This window comes from Phragmites australis, chromosome 5 (genome assembly GCF_958298935.1).
Source record: "Phragmites australis chromosome 5, lpPhrAust1.1, whole genome shotgun sequence".
Taxonomy (NCBI): Eukaryota; Viridiplantae; Streptophyta; class Magnoliopsida; order Poales; family Poaceae; genus Phragmites; species Phragmites australis.
This window is the reverse complement of record NC_084925.1, coordinates 4,713,279-4,734,366: the sequence shown is the minus strand read 5'-3', so window position 1 is coordinate 4,734,366 and position 21,088 is coordinate 4,713,279. Positions and strand designations below refer to the sequence as shown.

The following is a 21,088-nucleotide window of genomic DNA, read 5'->3' as shown; positions in this document are numbered from 1 at the left end:
CCCCGCCCACCTACCACGCCCAACAACCCCCACATCCTTTTCAGGTCTCTTGGCTAATCCACTGACCCGTGCCACGTCACTTTCATCGACCCCCCCTGCCCTTTCGTCCCATGCAGGATCTTCGACATTTGCGTCGGAAAAATGGTGACATGATTGATGAAGAAAAGAAAAACCCAAACTACTACTCTCCGATTGTCAAACCCGGCGTGTCGCGTGGTTGGACTTTGGAGCAATGTTCTTTGGGGGCATCAAGAAAATTTTGTGCTTAACACATTATCTTGTTAATTGATAAATTATTACTCCTCGGTCATAAATACTTAACGTTATATATAAGATTCAGTTACAGAAGATCCTGACCACCCGCCACTCCTGTCCTGTGAGTCTCCTACCAAAAAAGGAGCACTACTTCCTCTTCTGAATTGTGAAGGCTATAAACCACCACCGGCACATCTCTTCTCCCCCAGATCCATTCCTCGTCTCCATCGCAGCACCCCGCCCTGCTCCATCGTCTCCTCCTCCTCCGGATCCCCTGCTAGTTCGCTTCGAAGAGAGAGAAAGAGAGAGAGGGGATGGGGAGCCTCGCTTCGGAGAAGACGGTGGTCGGGTGGGCCGCCAGGGACGCCACCGGCCACCTGTCTCCCTACTCCTACACCGTCAGGTACGCGCGCATGCCAACCATCTCACTCCTGTTCTTGAGTTCTTCATCAAAGTGTAGTAGCAACTCCTGCAGGTTTTGAGGATATAGATATTTTTCTGTGCATTTTAGATTATTTCAGCCGATTTATCTGTATAACTATTATACCTTTCGCTATTTTTTCTGGAATTTCTAAAAAAAATGTATTATATGGATACATATATGGATATGTATACAGATACATATATGTATTTGTATTTGTATACAAATACATATACGTAGACTATACGTATATGTACATATATATATATGTATACATATGGTCTCACATGAACAGTAGCTACAGTGCTACGGGCCCTGAGAATCCAGAGATCCCAGGCACTTTAGTATAGAGTAATTGATTGACTAGTAAAAAAGAAGACTGTCATACCATCCGTTTTATTCATCACTGGCATACCATCCATTTTATTCACAATAATAACACTGATCCTCACACCAAAAAATAAGACAGAGCCATCCCTTTTGATTATTTTACGAATGAATGATAACACGCTCCTGTTATATAAGAGCCGTCGGATATGAACCGTGTACTTCGGATTGTGCCATTGTTATTTATATTCCTTCAGAAAAAATAAATCTGGTGGTTTCTCATGTTGTCAACTGTTATCTAATCGACTTGCAACATGCTCTTCTTCTGCAAGAATTAAGCAACACCATTTTCTTTTTTTGTATGGGGGTGTTGTGGTGACAACAACAGGAAGACGGGCCCTGAAGATGTGCTGGTGAAGGTGCTGTATTGTGGGATCTGCCACACTGACATCCACCAGGTCAAGAACCAGCTCGGTGCTTCAAAGTACCCCATGGTCCCTGGGTAAGCACATCCATATAGATGATATCATGTTAGATAAGATAAGATTGGCTGTGTGCCCGCGTCGATGGACAGTTTTTAGAAGTAGTTGGAATCGAGTATGTTCCACAATAAACTGAAGTTTAAGTATTCAATTCAACTTGACATGTGGTTTTCTGATAAGTGTAACAGGACAGAAAGCAACAAGTTTTAGCAATTTGATGAAAAATCACATAGCCAAACTTTAGGTGTATATCTGATTGAACCCGCACAGGAGTGCACATTTGGATATGGATCCACCAGGGTCTCACATTCAGATTTTCCTTTTTGCCATATTTACAGGAGGCATATATCACAATCACACCCGCAACCATACTTAGATAGTAAGCCTTTTACCTGGTGTTTTGTTTTGGTCATCTTGTACCACTTTGTTTCTACTAATGAATGAAAAGGCAGCTCTCCTGCTTTTCGTCAAAAAAACAAAACAATCACACCCCTATAGTGGGTTAGTTGTCGATTACAGTCAAGCGCCAGTTTACCGCATTCTTTAGAACACAGCATAATGCACCACTTTAGTAGTTTGTTCTCCTTTTACAAACTACATCATTATGTTCTTTTCCTGAAAGAAAGAAAGTCACCATCATTTTCCTCTTTTTTTTGGTAAAGAGTTACCATCATTTTCAGAGCCATGAGTAAAGCAAACCTCACCGAATTTTTCCTGACAGCACAACAACCCCACTGCTGAACTGATAATGTTGTAAAATGCACACTGGTGATTATGGGTTCGTTTGCTGATGACTGAACTTTTTTTTCAGGCACGAGGTGGTCGGTGAGGTGGTGGAGATCGGGCCCGAGGTGACCAAGCACCGCGTCGGCGACGTCGTCGGCGTTGGGGTGATCATCGGGTGCTGCCGCGAGTGCCGCCCCTGCAAGGCCAACGTCGAGCAGTACTGCAACAAGAGGATCTGGTCGTACAACGACGTCTACACCGACGGCCGGCCGACTCAGGGCGGGTTCGCCGCCACCATGATCGTCGACCAGAAGTGAGTACTGACACTAAAACCCGCAGCATGCACAATGCGTCATTACCTTGTCAATGTTGTAGATCATTTTTGTCCACAAAAAGATGTTGTAGACAGAATAAGCAATTTAATATGGGCCTTGTGAAGGTGGATGAAGTCCAATCCTTCTAGATAAGGTGGAGAAAAGTATGCGTATGGGAAGATGTTATCATTGAGAAAATTGCCTTTCTGCAAGGACATAAAGGTGTGGTGACAAGTCAGGAGTGTGATGTGAAAAATAAGCTTTATTTTGCTTTACTCACTCCACTTTGTGAAGTTGAACCATCTCCACAGAATCCGGATCCGAACCCTCACCTACTCATGTCTGGAAAATGGTCACCTAAACCACTGGTTGTTGGGAGAAATGAGAATGACATTGCCTATTGTTTGTTTGATCCACAACTGTTCTATGAGTTTAGTGTACTGTCTTTTTCAGTCAGTGGCTAAGCCCCACAACCCATCCGACCTCACATTGAGAATCTGAGATAGCAAAAAAAAATGATTTTGATTTGTGAATTCTGGTAGGATAAACTACTCTTCATGCAATCTTTGATATTTGTAAAATTTGCAACAATAAGAATGGCTACTTTTTATCTGGAAGGAGACTCTAAATGGTTTTTAGAGTTCAAGATTAACATGGTAATGCATTTTCGTGCAGGTTCGTGGTGAAGATACCCGCGGGTCTGGCGCCGGAGCAGGCGGCGCCGCTGCTGTGCGCCGGCGTGACAGTGTACAGCCCGCTGAAGCACTTCGGCCTGACGGCCCCCGGCCTCCGCGGCGGCATCCTGGGGCTCGGCGGCGTGGGCCACATGGGCGTGAAGGTGGCCAAGGCGATGGGCCACCACGTGACGGTGATCAGCTCGTCGTCCAAGAAGCGCGCCGAGGCGATGGACCACCTGGGCGCGGACGCGTACCTGGTGAGCTCCGACGCCGACGAGATGTCGGCCGCGGCCGACTCGCTGGACTACATCATCGACACCGTGCCCGTGCACCACCCGCTGGAGCCGTACCTGGCGCTGCTGAAGCTGGACGGCAAGCACGTGCTGCTGGGCGTCATCGGCGAGCCGCTGAGCTTCGTGTCCCCGATGGTGATGCTCGGGAGGAAGGCCATCACGGGGAGCTTCATCGGGAGCATGGACGAGACGGCGGAGCTGCTGCAGTTCTGCGTCGACAAGGGACTGACATCGCAGATCGAGGTGGTGAAGATGGGGTACGTGAACGAGGCCCTGGAGCGGCTGGAGAGGAACGACGTGCGCTACCGCTTCGTCGTCGACGTCGCCGGCAGCAACATTGAGGAGGCGGCGCCGGAGCCGGAGCCGGCTAGCAACTAACGGTGCTGCACTGCTGCGTGATGTGTGATCCTGGACCCTTGTAACGTTCGTTTCTGTCGAGACCGTGTGCGCTTCTGCTTTCTTCAGTGCTGCGTTTTGTGCTTGCATGCCAAGGCCCTTGGGTGAGTGACTGCTGAAGTGCTGATGGAGTGATAGTGAGACCAGCTCAGCTCGGCTTGCAGCTGGATGCGTGATATAATTTCGGATTTAATACCGATGTGTCATACTTGGAGTATACCACTATCATAATTGGCGAACAATCTTAGTATGTGTAGCACTGCATGCTTGTGTTACCCTTTTTAGACGATGCTAAGTGTTTTTAGGGACCTAATCTTCAATCGACTGATTTCAGCGTTCTTTACAGTCGATGGATGCGGTACGTCCGATCTTAATCCAACGGATATGGTTCTTTCTTCTGCCTTCAGCCAAGGCACAGGCTAACAGTCTCTTCTCTTCTCCACCAAGTCAGTGCTCGCTCCCTCACCTCCCCCACCTCTTTTAGGGTGTGTTTGGATGCCCGCACGAGGTTTCGTAGAGCTGCATCGTATATCTTGGATGAGGGGAAGCAGCCTGAGGGGATCCGTATTCTGGAAAAGAAGTGTGTTTGGTTGGTTGTATGAGTGGATGCAGATTGAATTTGAATTTGTGTTTGGTAGATTGAATCTGAGGCTGCATGAGGAAGCTCGCTGTCGCTGACGAGTGGGTCCAAGCCGTCGACTGCTGCATCTGGCCAGCCTGCATGCGACCTACGGCCATTTCCAGCGCATGCGCGGATGCAGCGGCCGGCCGTATGGCTGCATGAGCGGGTGCAGCCTCGCACAGCTCGTCACGCCATCCAAACGCGCAGCTCGCGGAGCGTATACGCCGATGCCTACATCCGCTGGTGCGTGCATCCGCTGGTGCGCCAAACCAAACACGCCCTTAGTCTCTGCTGCGTCCCCGCTGCCGGCCGCCCTGCGCTAACCTGACCATCTCAGCTCGTCCCATCCCAATCTTTCCCAACCAATGTTCCTCTGCCTCCCGCGGCATCCCCACCTCCCTGCTCCCGACTCTGCCACCATCACCAGGCCAGCCTACATCCCTCTTGAGCTTAGGAATGACACCGGCGACACCGGAAATAATCCTCTCTCGAAGCCAGAGTTCAAAATCACGTTGACTATAAATACCAGAGATCCGACATTAGTCCACTGATGTAGAGGGACTGTTTCGGAGGCAGGACCGAGTTCAAAAGTAGGCCTGGTTTCGATTTACATTGATCCTGATAGTTCGAGTCCGATACAGTTCTAGCCTGATGGTTAAGGCCAGTTAGGCCCGTCCACACGGAGCACTAAACTAGGAGACCTAGTATACTTCTGGCCCAGCACTAGAAACACAGCAACGACTTTCCTTAAGAAAACTAGCTTACCATTTAGCACAATCTAACCGTTAAAACAAAAATACCATTTAGCACATCCCTGAGCCTTGCAGATCTCCCTCCGCCCGTTGGCACACGCAACAACCATACATTTCTGCAAATCCGGCTAGGGTCCTGTTTGGAGGGCTGGAGCTTATGGATTTTTTCTGAAAAGCTGCTTATGGCTTCTGAGATAAGCGGTTTGACTTATGGGCTTAATTTTTAGTTTCTCAGCATACCAGCTTTTCAGAAAAATCACCCTCAGCCAACTTTTCAGTTTTTAGTTCATTTTACCATAAACTAACTTTTACTTCTCAGAAAAGCTCCTCAGCAACCAGCCTGTTTGGAGGAGTTTCTCAACTTCTCAGCTTTTCTGAGAAGCAGAAGCTGCCAGAAGCTCCCCAAACAGGGCCTAGAAATTAAAGGCATGTTGTGCTTGCAATTGCAACCGCGAATTATATTGCTTTTGACTCGCGGGTCTGTGGTGTATTTTCTTTATACTTCCTTTATTATCGTTTATTTATCATCATTTTTACTGTAGTAATTTTGATTTGATATTTTTAAAAAAAATTATAGATACTTAAAAAATTTATATCATTAAATTTGTCATAAAATGTATTTTATTAGTATTGTCTAGTTTTAAATATTTATAATTTTTTAAAAAAAAACATAATATCAAAATTGCTACGATAAAAACTGATGACGGATATAGTATCTTATGCGTCGAGCCTCTTTCTAATTTAATATAACGGATAGTTCTATTTCCGGTTTTGTTTTAAAAAAAAAACATGGCAGCCGCGCTCTCTTTTACTGTTGTGTACAAGTATGTTAAGGTGCACAGAACTAGAACAGCTGGCTGCTGCTGTTGCTGCTAACGTCCTCTCTTACCTCTACCTCCGCTCACTGCGCACCTGTTGCTAGCTGAAATCAATCACTACCCGTCTTGTGCTCTCTTGATTGGGAGCCAGTGCACAGCTCAACTCTGCTGATCAGTGTGGTTCAAATGGTTTGTTTGCCACGGGGACACTAGCACACAACACAACCGCTCTGTTTCCTCACTTACACCATGGAGATTCATGTCTCTGGCCCTCGCTTGGAACGTAATAATTTTATTAATGTTTATGATGTATTCTAAGACAGGCGATCGTATAGGTAGACTAAATCTGTAAATAAGATTTAATATGATTAAATGTAAATTAAGTTTTAAAGTTATTATAGGTTTTTAATATAATTAAAGGCTTATTAACTTACTCTATATAAGAAGAGACATGAGTCGTGAGTGTAATAGTTGATTTGATCGTTAAAATTCTGGTCACCACATCTTTTCAAACTCCATACAAAATCTTAGCTGGACGTAGTGCTAGCACACCGACGTATGGTGTTTCGTTTCTATACGTATGGATATTGTGGAGATGCTGTTGCCGTTGCTGTAGTATTGATCGGCGACAAGAACACTATGACTAGATCAACTTCTTCATCTTTGTAGTCGATGAAGTGGTCGACTACTTACTCTTCATGGATGTACACGACTCTTCTGCCGCTGCACTACGCGTCTAGCGGTAATGATTCATGATCTACTCCTCGTATGTTTTTCTAATTAAACGTGTTAGAAAATTTTAATTTTTCTTAGCGTAGCCTACTTATTCCCAACAATTATTGAAATGGCACAAAAACCGTTCAATTCTTGCATAATCCCGTGCCCACATGGTTGGTGGACAATTATAAGAGTTTGGAAACCCCAATCTTAGTGGGGATCTACGCTAGCCCCCTAGGCGAGCTCCCCTGGACCAGATGACCTCACTATTTGGATACCCGAATAACATCAGTTTCACGGCTCAATCCCCTTCATTTCCACGAGAGAAGCATCCACGCCTCGACAGATCAGGAATCTTACCCTGTCGAGTCATAACTACCTCCGCCTCTCTCTCAGCCCCGATGCTCAACTACCTCCGCCTCTATCGCCCCTGATGCAAGCAAGCGTCTCCACTCCCTTCCTCGCCGCGCACGCAACAACCCACACGACTCACATCGCCTCCAGCCACTACTCTTCCGCCTGGCTCACCCCCACTGCCACCTTCGAGAACAAGGTGCTCACCTCCGTGCTCTGGGCGTCCATGTCACACACCGTCCCAAATAGTGGCAAAGAAGGGAAGAAATCGCATTAGAAAATAAAGTGCAATCTAAATCTCTTAGAATTTTCCTACCCTAGATTTACCTTCATTTGCTTCCAAAGGAAGCCTTAATAGTTTGAGGGTTAATTCCGATCCACCAAAGCATCTGAATTCACCTTTGGTAGGGGGACGCGAGGATCCCTTGCACTCCACCGCCAAAGGCGACGCTAGCAAAACGCATGCGGAAATCTTATGATAAGTAGATGGTCCGTCAAATTGTTCTCCTTGCCTTGAAGTTCTTAAACCAAGTTCGATGGATCATCTCCTTCCCACCGAAGATGCTCTCTCGATCATTTCGATCATCAGCCTTCAAATTTACATAGGGCAGCTCTGCTGCCGGTTCCTTCCAAAAGAAAAAAAGACACGTAGATGTGAATGGATTTTGTTGTTCTGGTTGCGCTCGCATTCGTACTGCGACGTGGGAGCGTAGGAGTGCGTTCCAGTCAGAGCAGATCTGCCACAGGCACGCGTTGCATCATTGCAAGCTGCAAGTTCTTGGGACACCTCACCATCAACACATTCGAGTGCAGAAATAGAAATGGCAAGCTCGATTATTAGCAACCTCTTCTTCCATTTCCTTTTCCCATTCCGACTTCGGCAGCACTCTGCTGTTTTCCGAATTCGGAGCAGCTGCTGAAGAATAAACGAGCTCCAGCTCCTCCTAAGTGCAGAACAGAGAACGGCTAGTACTACCACTACACAGGATCGGATCTTACTTGACACGTAATAATCAACACAATGCTTCGCATTGATTTGGTTTGGTTTGGTTTAACTGTTTACTGGCGAGTGACCACGCCAACCCGCTCCCCGGCGGCGCGCATCACGCCCTCCACCAGCTGCGGCATGCACGCCTCGCCGATGGCGCCGGGGCCAGACATGTACCTCCGCACCTCGGCCCGGATCATCTCCTGCATCGCCGCCACCACGTCGCCGCTGAACGGGTAGGGCGAGGGTTGCGCCCGCGGCGCTGGCGGTGGGGGAGAGGGCAGGGACGAAGGCGACGGGGACCGCGAGGGGGAGAGCTCCTGGAAGTGGCTCCGGGCGCTGTCGTGGTGGAACCCCGACCCCTGGTCCAGCCCCGGCAGCGAAAGGGAGAGCGAGGTGAGCGGGTCCTCGTCTCGCCGCGGCGGGGGCCGCATGACGTCCGCGGCGCTGAAGGCGTCGAACCCGCCAGCGCGCGGGACGGGGCGGAAGACCTGGGCGCCACCGCAGCCGTGGCTGAGCTCGCTGCGGTCCGATCCGGTCGGGCTCCCCGGCCCAGGGCTCACTCGCTTGTACGGCCGCTCCTCCTCGCCGTCGCCGGCAACAGTAGCGGTGGCGAGCTTCCGCTTGAGCGACGAGTTCCAGTGGTTCTTCACGGCGTTGTCGGTGCGCCCGGGGAGCAGCCGCGCGATGGCCGCCCACCGGTTCCCGAGCCGCGCGTGCGCGGTCAGGATCGCGGCGTCCTCTTCGGGCGTGAACGGGCGCCGCTCCACCTGCGGCGACAGCTGGTTGCACCACCGCAGCCGGCACGACTTGCCCGACCGCCCCGGGATGCCCCGCCCGATCGTCGTCCAGTTCCGCGCCCCGTGTCGCTCCACCAGCCGCCGCAGCGCCTCGTCCTCCTCGGGGCTCCACGGCCCCTTTATCCTGTCGCACTCCGACTCCACTCCCATCGCCGGATACGGATTGCTCCCGTCTGCAACGGCGGTGTGCGATTAGCTCGATTGGGACGTCTCGATCGGTGGCGAGAGGAAGGGGACGGCGAGGCGGGGGTTTATATAGCCGGAGGGTGACCGGGAGCGGCCGGTGGCTGCTCACCGGGGTACAGCTGGCGAGGTGCCACCTCATGATCGGGGCGCGCGTCGTTTTCGCTACCCGAATGGCAGGTGGGGTCCTCGGTATAATGGCCCCACATGGCAGTGTGTAAGCGCTGTGGATGAGTGAGCGGAATCGTGGCCGCTTGGCTGTTAATCATGGGGGTCCCCGCGGGCGGTTTGAATTTTGAATCGTTAGTTTGTTTCCGGATTCCGTACCGTCAAACACAAGAGGCCGTTAAGCCTAACCAGCCAAAATCGGGTAAATTGGCGTTACTTGTTGCAGTGTTTGTTACAGCTTTGAATTACACGGATCGTGGGCAGTACTAGCATTAGCTACTTCATTTGAGGCTGAAAAGGTTCAGCGCCTGTTTAGGGTCCGATGTGATGGGAGAAAAGTTTTGGATTCTAATTAGAATATGTTGAATTCGTGTGAAACGATGTTTTTGGCGAGGGATTTGAATTCAAAATAGGATAAACATTTTGTCTTTTTTACTCTATGAGGGACAAACAGGCAAAAGTGATTTCTCCTATTTTTGAATCACTAATTCTCATTTACAACTTTTATCCTTTGCCAATAATCAGAATACATCTAACAATTGCACAAAATGATTCTACCTCTTCAAATAAATGTTTGAGGTGAGAATTAGAAGCAAAACATTTTCCAAAAAATCCAAAACCCTAACAAACTAGCCTTACATTGTACAACTTGCACGCATTCTTGCTGAAATTCCACCAGAATCACGTTTTCTTGTGGATAAAGGATGATGTCAAAAATATATGAAGGACGAGAGAGTGAGGCGACAATGTGCTTATCTAGTGGTTGGATAAGTAAGGCCACGTTTTGGCGTAGCTCTGGATTTAGATTCATCCTATAAATGTTTCTCTGATGAATCAGATTTAACTGTGAAACTGTTTGGCAAGCTAATTGAATTCTCATTCTTGAAAAGAGAGTATAGTGTTGAATTGAATATTATACCCCTATCCGTTTATTTGTGCTGACTTATATATAAGATGTATTTGGACTTATATATAAGATGTATTTGACTTGTATATATTATCTTCGTCATAATGCTTCCTAGATCTAGCAAGGAACAGGATCCATGTAGGGAACATAACCCAGGCAAAGAGTGTGGCCTCCCTTCGTGCGCCCTTTAGATCCGGCGAGGAGAAGACAAGTTGCCGGCGGCTTCCCTTAGGCTAACCCCAATGATTTTCATTCTCTTCAACGCTCCAACGGTTTTCCTTCACGACGGGATTCCCAAGGTCATTCCCTCCAAAACGGGATTATCTCTCATTTCCCTTTCGCGATTCCCTTCAAAGGGAAACTGTTAGAGATGAGAGAAAATAAAAGGAATGGGAATTAGGAAGGGAACAAAATAAATGGAATATGGTTAGGGATGGTCTTAGCAGTGTGAAGGTGTCGAGCAGCGTACGAGGGAGAGCAGGTGACAGTGAGAAGCAACAAAGAAGGGTCGGGCGACAGCGAGGAGTTTCAGAGGAGAATCGTCAGGCGACGTCGATGAGCAACGGAGGAGGGTCGTCGGGCGACACCAAGGACCGATGGTGCCAACTCTAATCGTTTGGTGTTCATGAGCGAGAGGAGAGGGGCTGGTTCTGCTCTGCATTTCGGAACGGGAAGTGGGGAAGGGGGCATAGGTTTTGGTTGGGGATGAATCCATGGCAAAAGTGAGTAATTACATCTCAAGTATAAGAAGAAGTTCAAATGTGGGTGGTTAGATTCACCAGTGAAGTATGGTTTTGAACGATTCACTGTGCCTATATTGAAATGTGAATTGCTACGGACTGATCCACCTACGTATCGCGTTGGGAGAAAACCGTTTGGTACAGATTCTTCAATTTTCGGTCAGAAGCGGGTTGAGAATCGCTGCCAAACTCACTCTAAGTTCCATCCAACACAGTCCATCGATACATCCATCCCCCTTGGAGCTGGAATCAAATTAAAATTATGGAAGGGCAGCAGCATTGTGTGCAGTGTGTACCCGAACTGCAGCCCATCCCGCCGAATTGATGAGTCGCACTCGAGCCCGTCCACCCCAGATCCCACGCGCGCGGGGCCCCACCCGTACATGCGTACAAGCTGGGCAGTACGACCGCTGTGCGCGACGGTTTGGGGGCTCGGCTCGGCCTGCCCCGCAACAGCGCCGACGAGACGTCCGCCTTCTCTGACAGGGAGGCCCTCGAGTTTCGGGACCCACGTGTCAGAGATATGGGAGTGGGGCTGCGGGTGGACGGGGGGCCGGGGCGGAAGACGACAGGGGGACGTAGGGTGGGCGCGGCGGTTTTCGAGGGTGGATCCGGGGGCCAGGCTGGAGCGCAATCTCTCGGGGGGTGGGGCGCGCGGGTAATAAAAGCCGGCGCGATTTCGTGGAGGGTGGCATGGCAGTTATGGGCACAGCTCAGCAGCTCCCGCGGCCCAGGTGTCTCCGTGTACGTGCGCTTGCTCACTAGCTGCTGCCTGCCGCTCTGACGCACCACGAGTCGTACTCGTACGGCCGGTGCTGGCACCGGTGGCGAGAATAAAAAACGTGCCGACTTACCGACCGTTTAATCACTGTGAGTAAAGTGGTCAAGTGGGCCGGTTAAATAGACCCATATGGGGTACGATCATTTTAGATCAGTCTAGTCATAGCACGGTACTACGGTTTGGATCGTATCGGGTTGGAGTTGTGACAGGATGGGTCGGTATAGTACGATCTATTTAATTATTTCTATTTTTTAATATTTTATATAATTTGTTTAGATATAATATTATATAAGATATGTGGTGTAATTGTAATGTGTTTGACTACTAAGTATAAGATCGTGTGTTCGATTCTGGATAAAAGTAAGTTTTTTGAGATTTTTTAATTTTTCGCGAGCTGACGGGTCAAAAAAGTAATCTGTCCTACCGTGTCGCGTGCCTAAACAAGCTACGATGAAGATGTGTCGTGAAAGAGCTGCGATGACGTGCTGCGATGAAGACGCGTCGTGAACGAAGACGTGCAGCGGCCTACGCGATGGATGGTGATTGTCGGTATATCAAGAACCGGGGGTCCCTGAATCCCGAGGCCAGGCCAGCAATCCGCCACTTGGCGCCATCCCGCGGAGTCTTCACCGCAAGGTGAAAAAGATCAAGTCCCGGGAGAGGGCGCTCGGGGCCACAATCGGTGATCCACGAGTACACCAGTGATCCACGAAGTCTAAGTGCCGGGAAGAAAGTCTAAGTGCCGGGAAGAAAGTACTCGGGGTTCCGTACGGTGGCCCCCGAGCACCCAAGTCCCTCAACGCCCAGGAAGGCTAAGTACCGGGAGAAGTGTGCCCGGGACCGCCGAGCGGTGGCTCCCTGGGCGCCTAAGTATCCCGAGGGCCCTTGAAGGAAGTTCCGGGAGAGAGTGCTCGGGGCTGTGTACAGCAGCCCCCGAGCACTCGGTCCCTCGAGGATCCGTACAAGTATGCCCGGGAGAGAGTACTCGGGGAGGTGAACAGTACTCCCGAGCACTCGGTTCCTCGAGGATCAAGAAAGTGCATTCTCGGGAGAGAGTGCTCGGGGGGTGTACAGTGACCCCCGAGCACTCGGTTCCCCGACGACCTAGAGAGCCCCCTGACAGTAGCCCCTGAGGGGCCCGCCGCTGAGGTGTCAGCCAGTCAAAGGCCCAAGGCCGCATTTAAAGAGCGCGCGTGGCCTGTCACATCGAACTACTCCCGTCGCGCTCGGTGTCAGTTCCTACCACGTTCTGGCAGAAGGGCGTGGGGTCATTGAATGCACGGGTCCCATCCCGTGCCATCCGGCTCGTCTCGGGATAACGTTGTCAGGGTCGAGGCGTTCTGTCAGTCGCGCTGCTGTGGCAGGGGAACAAGACAGAGCGGGCACGTCGGGCCGCTCTGCGGCTGCCCGGTGGGCCCTCTCCATGGCGACAGACGACTGGGTGTGGGACGTATTTTTCCACCCCCGGTCACTTCGCCCAGAGGAAATAATGACGCCCTCTCCATTTATGGTATCTCAGAACTCGTGCCCCCTCTCCCGTTCGGGGCACGCTGCTGCCAGCGGGTATTTAAAGCAACCGGTGGCACAGAAGAATGCAAGTGTAGAAAAAAAAAGATAAGCTTCGGAAGAGGAAATAATTGCTCAAAAACAGAGAAGAGAAGATCGAGAGAGAAAAAAAGCCGACGGCCACACACAGGCCGAAGAACAAAGAGCTCCAGGCTCTAAGATAGATAAACATTCTTGTAATCAACAACATCCTTGAGGGATTTTCTCTGGGTATTTATAGTATTCATACAGGAGTAGGGTGTTACGCCCCCGTGCGGTCCGAACCTGTCTAACCGCCGGTGCATTTACTTCGTTCCGCATTAGATCATTCCACCCCACCGGCCATCGCATTTATACCCATTTATTTCTCCTGCGAACATATTCAGGATCATCCCCACGGCCGAATCTTTAAAAAGGGGTCCCCTAGGATCCCTGTGACAGGAGTTCACCCTCCGACAGTGACGGACACCCCGGTTAGTGTAGTTATTGTTAAGGTTGAAGTAGAGGCACGCAAAGAGGACGGATGGCGTAAACCGATTTTGGATCGGAAAAACCGAAAAGAAATGTCGATCAACGATTGGCGAGAGAGAAAATTTCGATCAATAGATCGGGAAAAAACTCTTTAGGACGGCCGATCAACATAATCGGTGGTGTGAACCCTAGGTACGGGTGACATTGCCCCCGGTGGAGATCATAGGGATTGATCTTCCACAGGGCGTGTGGTGCAGAAACTGATGACGACTAAGATTTGTAGTCTAAAATTAGAATTTAAACTCGTGATACTGTAAAAGAGTAAAAAATCGGTTAATGTGATCAATATATTACATTAGCTCGAGAATAAAATATACCGAATATAGATAGTTTAGATATCAAATAACAATAAAAATAAGATAAAATCTAATCTTAATTTAAGATAATAAACAGATTCTTATATACTCCATCTTATTTCACATACTCCGACACCATCAGTTAACTGCCTGTCTGCAACCGTTTGGAGAACAGCTAAGAGCTAGCTGAAGACCGAACGGCGCCGTACGCGAGCATCGATTTCCCCATTCTGCAGCAACCACCACCACCTCCACGGGGAGCAGAGCAGAGCACAGCAAATAAAATGGGTCTGCGTACAGATGCGTCGCCGCGCGCCAATGAATCGCACGCTGTCGCCGCGCAGGCGGGCTCGTGAAGTTTGGTCCGGGGCATAAAAGCGCGCGGATACGCGAGGCGAGCGAGACGGCTCCACGTATGAACGGCGCAACGCGTCGCGCAAGACGACGGACGGCCCGCGCCCTCGAACGTCTCAATTGGAGGAGAGAGAAGGCGCGACGCGGATCTGTGGAGGTGCCAGGCCAGGCTGGCGGGCGCGGCTTTAACGGCCTCCCACCGCACCGACACTGGCCGGTACTGTACTGCAGTACTAGACTGAACCGCCACCTCTCTCTCTCTCGTAGTCTCGTGCATGGATCTGTGCCGGGAGAGGGAGAGGGAGAGGGATCGTCAGATCAGCATCCTGCCTGCGAGATGGTTGCATGAATACGAGTAGAATAGAGGGCCAGATCCACGGCGACCAACAACCCCCACCCGTTTCGGTTACGCACGCAGCAGCTTCCTTGCAACTTCCCCGTCCTGGGCCAGTCCTTTGGTGTCGTGTTGTTTATCGCCGAACTGGCAAAGGCTCCGCCACGCCTTGCGCGGATCTCCCCTACCCAGTTTGTGTCGCCCCGCTTGCCCGGGCACCAAACGGCCGCGCGATTTTGTTTATGCCCTCGCGGTCCGAACCAGCCGAGACCGGGCTTGTACGGAGCACTGCTACGAGCACCACGTAACCGACTGATCGCCCCACCACCACCGAATGTATACGGCGGGCCGTCGTGTGGGATTCGGGATATTTTTGGCGTTCCGCGGGCGTTCCGTTTCCACCGCGCGGCCGGCGGCTGGTTTTCGCGCTTGCGCTTGCGGCTCTGCGAGCTACTTTCAGAGGTCGCATCACTGTGCTGTCTTTTTGCCTCCTTCACCTATCCGTATACAGGGACAACAAAGATGCGGAGGAGAGAAGACCGTATCACTGTACAATATTATTTACAGAAAATGACTGTAGATATAAAGGAAGATAAAAAGTAATAAAAGTTAAAAAATATAGTAGATATTAAATATGAAAAAATAGAAGATATTATAATAGTGTTATGGAGGATGAAATTTTAAAGTATCTACTGAAGATAAACTAGAAAGAGAATAATGAATTATATGTATATGAAACTTAACCTACTATGGAAATAACTATTTAATAAATGTTTGGACAATTTGTTAAGCTTAAGCATCTTTTCAAGCACCCCTCGACTCCATCGCACACAAAGACTCGCAATAGTTTTTTACCAATCAACTCCGCATCTAGTTCGTTAGCTCTAGATAGGACTGGACATGATTTAAAAACCACCTAGGCTAATGATGGTTGAAATAGATGGGATGGAGCGCCCGCTTCAGCAGGAAGCATCTTCCGCGTGCATTGTTCTTTGAGCGTTCGAACACCTCTCGTGGAGCGACTCCTCCTCCTTGAGCGCTCAGGCCTTATGATCCGTGCCTACCACTGCTGCGGCGCAAGTGGATTTGCCTGGCGGGGGTTAAAAAGATGCACGCGCAACCTTGCTCGGTGGATAGTGAGGAAGTAAATTTTATAAGATATAGTTCTATAAAAGATTCTTTCATTCAATTATTCTCTCATTTTCAACCTAACCATTAAATCATAAGATGAATAATATAAATAAAATTTTATTTTTATACAGAGTCCTGTAAATTTTGGTTTCGAACTGTGAGTGTGAGGCAGACTGGATCGGCCGCTCGATCAGTCAGTCACGTGTGACTGCGCGGATTCCAGCGCCCCGCAAGCGGACAAGCGCGTGAACCCACCTCCAGTACCACCCGGCGGAACCGGGAGGAGCAGAGTGAAAACGAGCAGTTCCTCATTGGTTACCAGCTGGCTTCGGCTTGGCTTGACCGTAACTGCCTCTGCTGCCGGCACGGGCACGGGCAGAGGCAGCGGCACGGACGGGCGCTGTAGAGACCGGTGCTCCGCGTGCGCCGGGGCCCAGCTGCCCCGTTTATTTATCGGTACGTGATCTCGGGGCCAACCGTTTTCTCATTTCTGGCTGTGCATCGCAGCGACAAGCGAGCCAAGAGCCGTTTAAGGCCACCAGCAGATCTAGGGCTGGTAATGGGCTAGAACCCAACCCAACCTAAAGCTAATTTATTAGAACTAGCCCAAAACTAATCAACACATTTTACCAACCCAACCCGTCACGTTCCATCCACCCAAACCAATCCACATATAGGTTCAACCCGTGGGCGAACCCATGGTTCAGCCCACAAAGCCGGAGAAAGCCACAGACACAAGGCTTATAGCTTCAGGCTTCAGCACATGTTTAGATGCAAAAAAGAAAAAGAAAAATCAACTACTCCCCGACGGCGGCGGCGGCGGCAACGACTGCGGCCGAGTCGCTCCTCCCAGTCGAGCTGCAGGCGGAGTCGCTGTCGTGGCACATAGCGGTGGTGACGGACGGGACCGCGCCGTGGGCATGCGTCGAGGATGCCCTTGGCCCTTGGGTGATTGGGCACACGCTGGAGTCGAGAAGCAGGCCAAATTGATGATGGACCCTTTTGATACCCAATTTCCTTCTCGAATGCTATGATTGGTGTTGTACTCTCCGGGCATCTAATTTGGCCTCTCTGTGATTCGATTCGATCAAAGGATTGCTGGAGTCATTACAGCAAAAAAAAAAAAAAGATTGCTAGAGTCTTTGCATGATATCTCTCGGATTCCTCTATTGTTTGATCTGATTCAGTGCTTGGTGAAGCTATACCAGCGTCTAGGTGGTTTTTGTTGGATGAGATCTTGGCTCTAATAGCATCTCCAAGAGTCTTCTAATTTTACTCTCTATAGTTAAAGTTTTTTAAAAAAAAATCAGTTTAAAACTCAGCTCCAACAACTCTCTAATACCACTACTAATATTTATTAACCCCCAACGTCACCCTTCCCGCTATCTATTTGTAGGGAGCGATTCCGGGCTCCCAAAAACATCAGACAGCCCTAACATCCACATCTACGCTGACTAGCCTAGCCTTCGATCCCACGTCGCCACACCCACTAGCTCTCGAGTTTCAATCCCCCAGCCGGTTCATCTCTTCTCTTCTCTTCTATTCTTTTGTGATCTGTAATTTGAATGTGATATGTGATGTTCGCTTATGCTTCTTTGGTTACTCCTGCTAGTCTCAGTAGTGGTGATGGTATATCTTGTTTATTTTATTGCTGCGGCGAGAACAATCAAGATTCGGTGCTGCATTTCAGTGTATTGTATTGAGGGGGATTAGATTCTCTTCTCTGTTCTTTCTTTTTCTTTGATATGCTTGGTTGTGCCTATTCTTTGAATTCATATGATATGGTTAGGGGTTATTAACTGAATCTAGACGGGTGAATGAATAATACTAGTTGTTGTCTTCCTAGCCGTGTTCCTGGTCGTCCGCGGCGCTCGGAGGCGGGAGGCCTCCATATTTGACCTCGTCGTGGGAGATATGGTCATGCTGAAGATCAGCTAGAGCCCATGGAGATTGATCTCGAGAAGCAGGTTTATGTTCCTGCACTGCTAATCCAAGAGACTTATGTTCCTGTCCACAAGTGGTTGCACCTTCAGTAGAAAATAATGTTAGTGCGCCCCTGTTGAAGCCTCTAAAATTCCGAATGATGTGTCTAACGATGAGCCTCAACAGCCATACAATACCCAGCCTTGTTCCTTCAGTACCTAATGAACCAATCAGGAGATCATAGTATGATAGGAGACCTGCCATCTCAAATGACTATATTATTTACATGAATAAGGATGTTAATAATATAGGGAAAGCAAAGGATTTCAACTCGTATAAAAAGGTCATGATGAGTGAGCATTCATCGAAGTAGCTTAGTGCCATGAAAGATGAATTAAAATCTATGAGCGATAATGATGTATGAGATCAAGTAGAAATTCCCAACAGAGTCAAAACGGTAGGCTATAAATAGGTTTATAAAAACAAGCATGTCTCTAAGAGAAACATTAAAAGGTTCAAAATAAGACTTGTAGCAAAAGGCTTCTCACAAAGAAAATGATTGATTATGATAAAACCTTCTCTCTTGTATCACTAAAGATTATTTTATAATTGTTATGGCGTTTATGGCTTATTATGATTTAGAGCTGTATCATATAGACGTGAAGATGACATTTCTTTATGGTGACTTGAAAGAAAATATTTACATGGGTACCCAGAAGATTTTGTCACGAAAGGCAAGGAACAGATGTGATGTCGACTTAAGAAATCAATTTATGGTCTAAAGCAAATATCTAGATAATGATATCTGAAGTTTGATAAGGTCATAAGAAATGTTAGCTTTAAAGAAAATGAAGTTAGTAACTGCATTTATGTAAAGTTTAAATGGAAGAAATTCACCATTTTAATTCTTTATGTGAATGATATCTTATTGATCAACAACGATAGCGATATGTTGTTTGAGACTGAGAGATTTCTTTCCTCTAACTTTAATATGAAGGATCTCGATAAAGCTTCTTACATTCTTGACATTGAGATTCACCAAGATAAGTCCAAATGAGTATTAGGTTTGTCTCAAAATGCATACACTGACAGAGTCCTGAAGAAGTATAATATGCATAAGTGATCTACATTGCCTGCTCCTATTATTAATGACGATAAGTTTGAAACATTTTAATATCTGAGAAACCAATATGAAACTAATTAGATGAAGTTGGTTCATTAAGCTTTAGCTGTTATAAGCATTATATATATATTTAAATATGTACTATCCTTGATTTAACTTTCATAACCGAGATGCTCGGCAAATACTCTATATTAGTCAAATCTAGTAACATACCATTGAAAAACCGTTAAGAAAGTCATTCGCTATTTCCAAGGTACTAATCACTATATGCTCATAATTAGTACATCTTATAACCTTGAAGTTATTGGTTATTCAGATACAGACTTTGCGATGTGTGTGTGGATATTAAGAAATCCACGTCAGGTTATATCTTCACCATCGCTGAAGGAGCTATCTCGTGAAAAAGCTCTAAACAGACACTTACAACATCACCAACGATGCAAGTAGAATTTGTAGCATGTTATAAGGCAACCAGACAGACTGTATGGCTTAAAATTTTTATCCTGGAATTAAAAGTGGTAGATAACATTTCAAAACCACTTACGTTGCACTGCAATAAGCAACCTGTAATTTTCTATACAAGTAACAATGGTGCTGCCAAACATATCGACATTAAGTATCATACTATGAAAGATAGAATCTATGATCAAGCCATCAGTGTCAAGCATATAAATACTAAATCAATGCTTGCAGATTCGCTTACAAAAAGCTTACCTTCTAATATCTTTCGTGATCATGTTACCGGCATGAGGTTATCGGAAAGTCTATGATTCTGGATAAAATGACCATAAAGCAAACCAACTCCTATTAAGCATAATGAAAATTCATTTCGAGATGCAGTAATACACTATAGGTATTTGAGTTTCAATGATATTTTATTAATCGCTATAATGCCTTTTTGTCTTGGTGTGATGTTTCATTAAGAGTATGCTTATGATGATTAGTTTTACGATCAAGGGAGATAATGTTAGATATGATCTCGGCTCTAACATATCCTAACTGCACCCAAGAGGATAAAGGGGAGCTTGGACTCCACCCTCGCGCCTTGATTGGGGGCGCAAACTGACTATGGTTGCGATCTCAAGTTGATCAGTGCCACATATAAAAGGGGGCCCGACTCCTCACAGGATTAAGGTCCCTGTGAGGCCAAAGCCACCCAACACACCCAAAAACCTAAAGACAATCATTGGATCAACATGAAGGTCGTCGATGACGACTACACCAAGCTTGTCACCGCGTTGATGACCACGACATTTGCTACACAACACGATCAATTACATGAACTGACGCCGTCTTCACCACAGGTTTGCACTGCGCTTCACCAAGCTGAACGGTACCTTGTCATGGCTCTACATCGATGGATCTTCACTCCATGGCTACATCTAGCTAGGGTAAGAGGTCACGCTTCTGCTTTATGGGTGCTCAAGTTTCAAAACTAGGCATTCATGTTTGATTAAAGGGGCGATTAAACCTAACATTTTTTACTAATTTCTGCACCATATTGATCTATTCATCCCGACCTTTGGATGATTCCAATCAATCCAAGATCAAGAGCCTGAAGATTTCACCTTATTGAGACACGAGAGGATTTTGATGGTAGGCTCACGATTCTGGTGGCGACGATGGATCCATGGCTGGGTAGAAGGCATTGCGCCCATTCTCCATCAAGGAGCTCAGACCACCTCGTAGGGGAGGTCCTGACCTCCAGTCGCCTCTCCATAGCTGACCTCGTAAGGCCTAAGGCCACACGCGCAGGCCAATCGCCGAGCACGCCGCATCTAGACTGTTTGTGGCAAGCACGGAGAAGAGGACGGCGATGAGCCCCCAAGTGGTGGAGAGCAGGGAGAAGAGGATGACAGCGAGCCGAGCCAGGGGATAGAACGACGGCAAGCCTAGTCCCTAGGTGGCAGTGGCGACGAGTCTGCTGGTGTATGGGTACAACTCACGGGTTTCCACCCAATCCGGTGATAATGTTTAATCCTTAACCCGTCCCAACCCAATACCGATTTTCTGTTCAACCCGTTGCAACCAATCCAAAAAGAACTCAAAGCAAAACACAACCCGTTATACCCAAACAAACCCAACCCATTAGCAACCTTATTAAGCAGAACACGGAGTAATTCACAAGTG

The 21,088-nt window shown here is 48.0% G+C and overlaps 2 protein-coding genes across 2 annotated transcripts; one reads left to right on the top strand and one right to left on the bottom strand.

The window, feature by feature from the left end:
- Positions 1–360: 360 nt before the first annotated feature.
- Positions 361–4,239, top strand: LOC133918529 (probable cinnamyl alcohol dehydrogenase). The gene is made up of 4 exons (XM_062362434.1): positions 361–658; positions 1,392–1,505; positions 2,297–2,524; positions 3,201–4,239. The coding sequence occupies exons 1-4, from the start codon at positions 570–572 to the stop codon at positions 3,871–3,873; spliced, it is 1,104 nt and encodes a 367-aa protein (XP_062218418.1). The 5' UTR covers positions 361–569; the 3' UTR covers positions 3,874–4,239.
- A 3,749-nt stretch (positions 4,240–7,988) lies between these two features.
- On the bottom strand, positions 7,989–9,182 carry LOC133918528 (transcription factor MYB44-like). The gene has a single exon (XM_062362433.1). The coding sequence runs from the start codon at positions 9,090–9,092 to the stop codon at positions 8,214–8,216; it is 879 nt and encodes a 292-aa protein (XP_062218417.1). The 5' UTR covers positions 9,093–9,182; the 3' UTR covers positions 7,989–8,213.
- Positions 9,183–21,088: the final 11,906 nt, after the last annotated feature.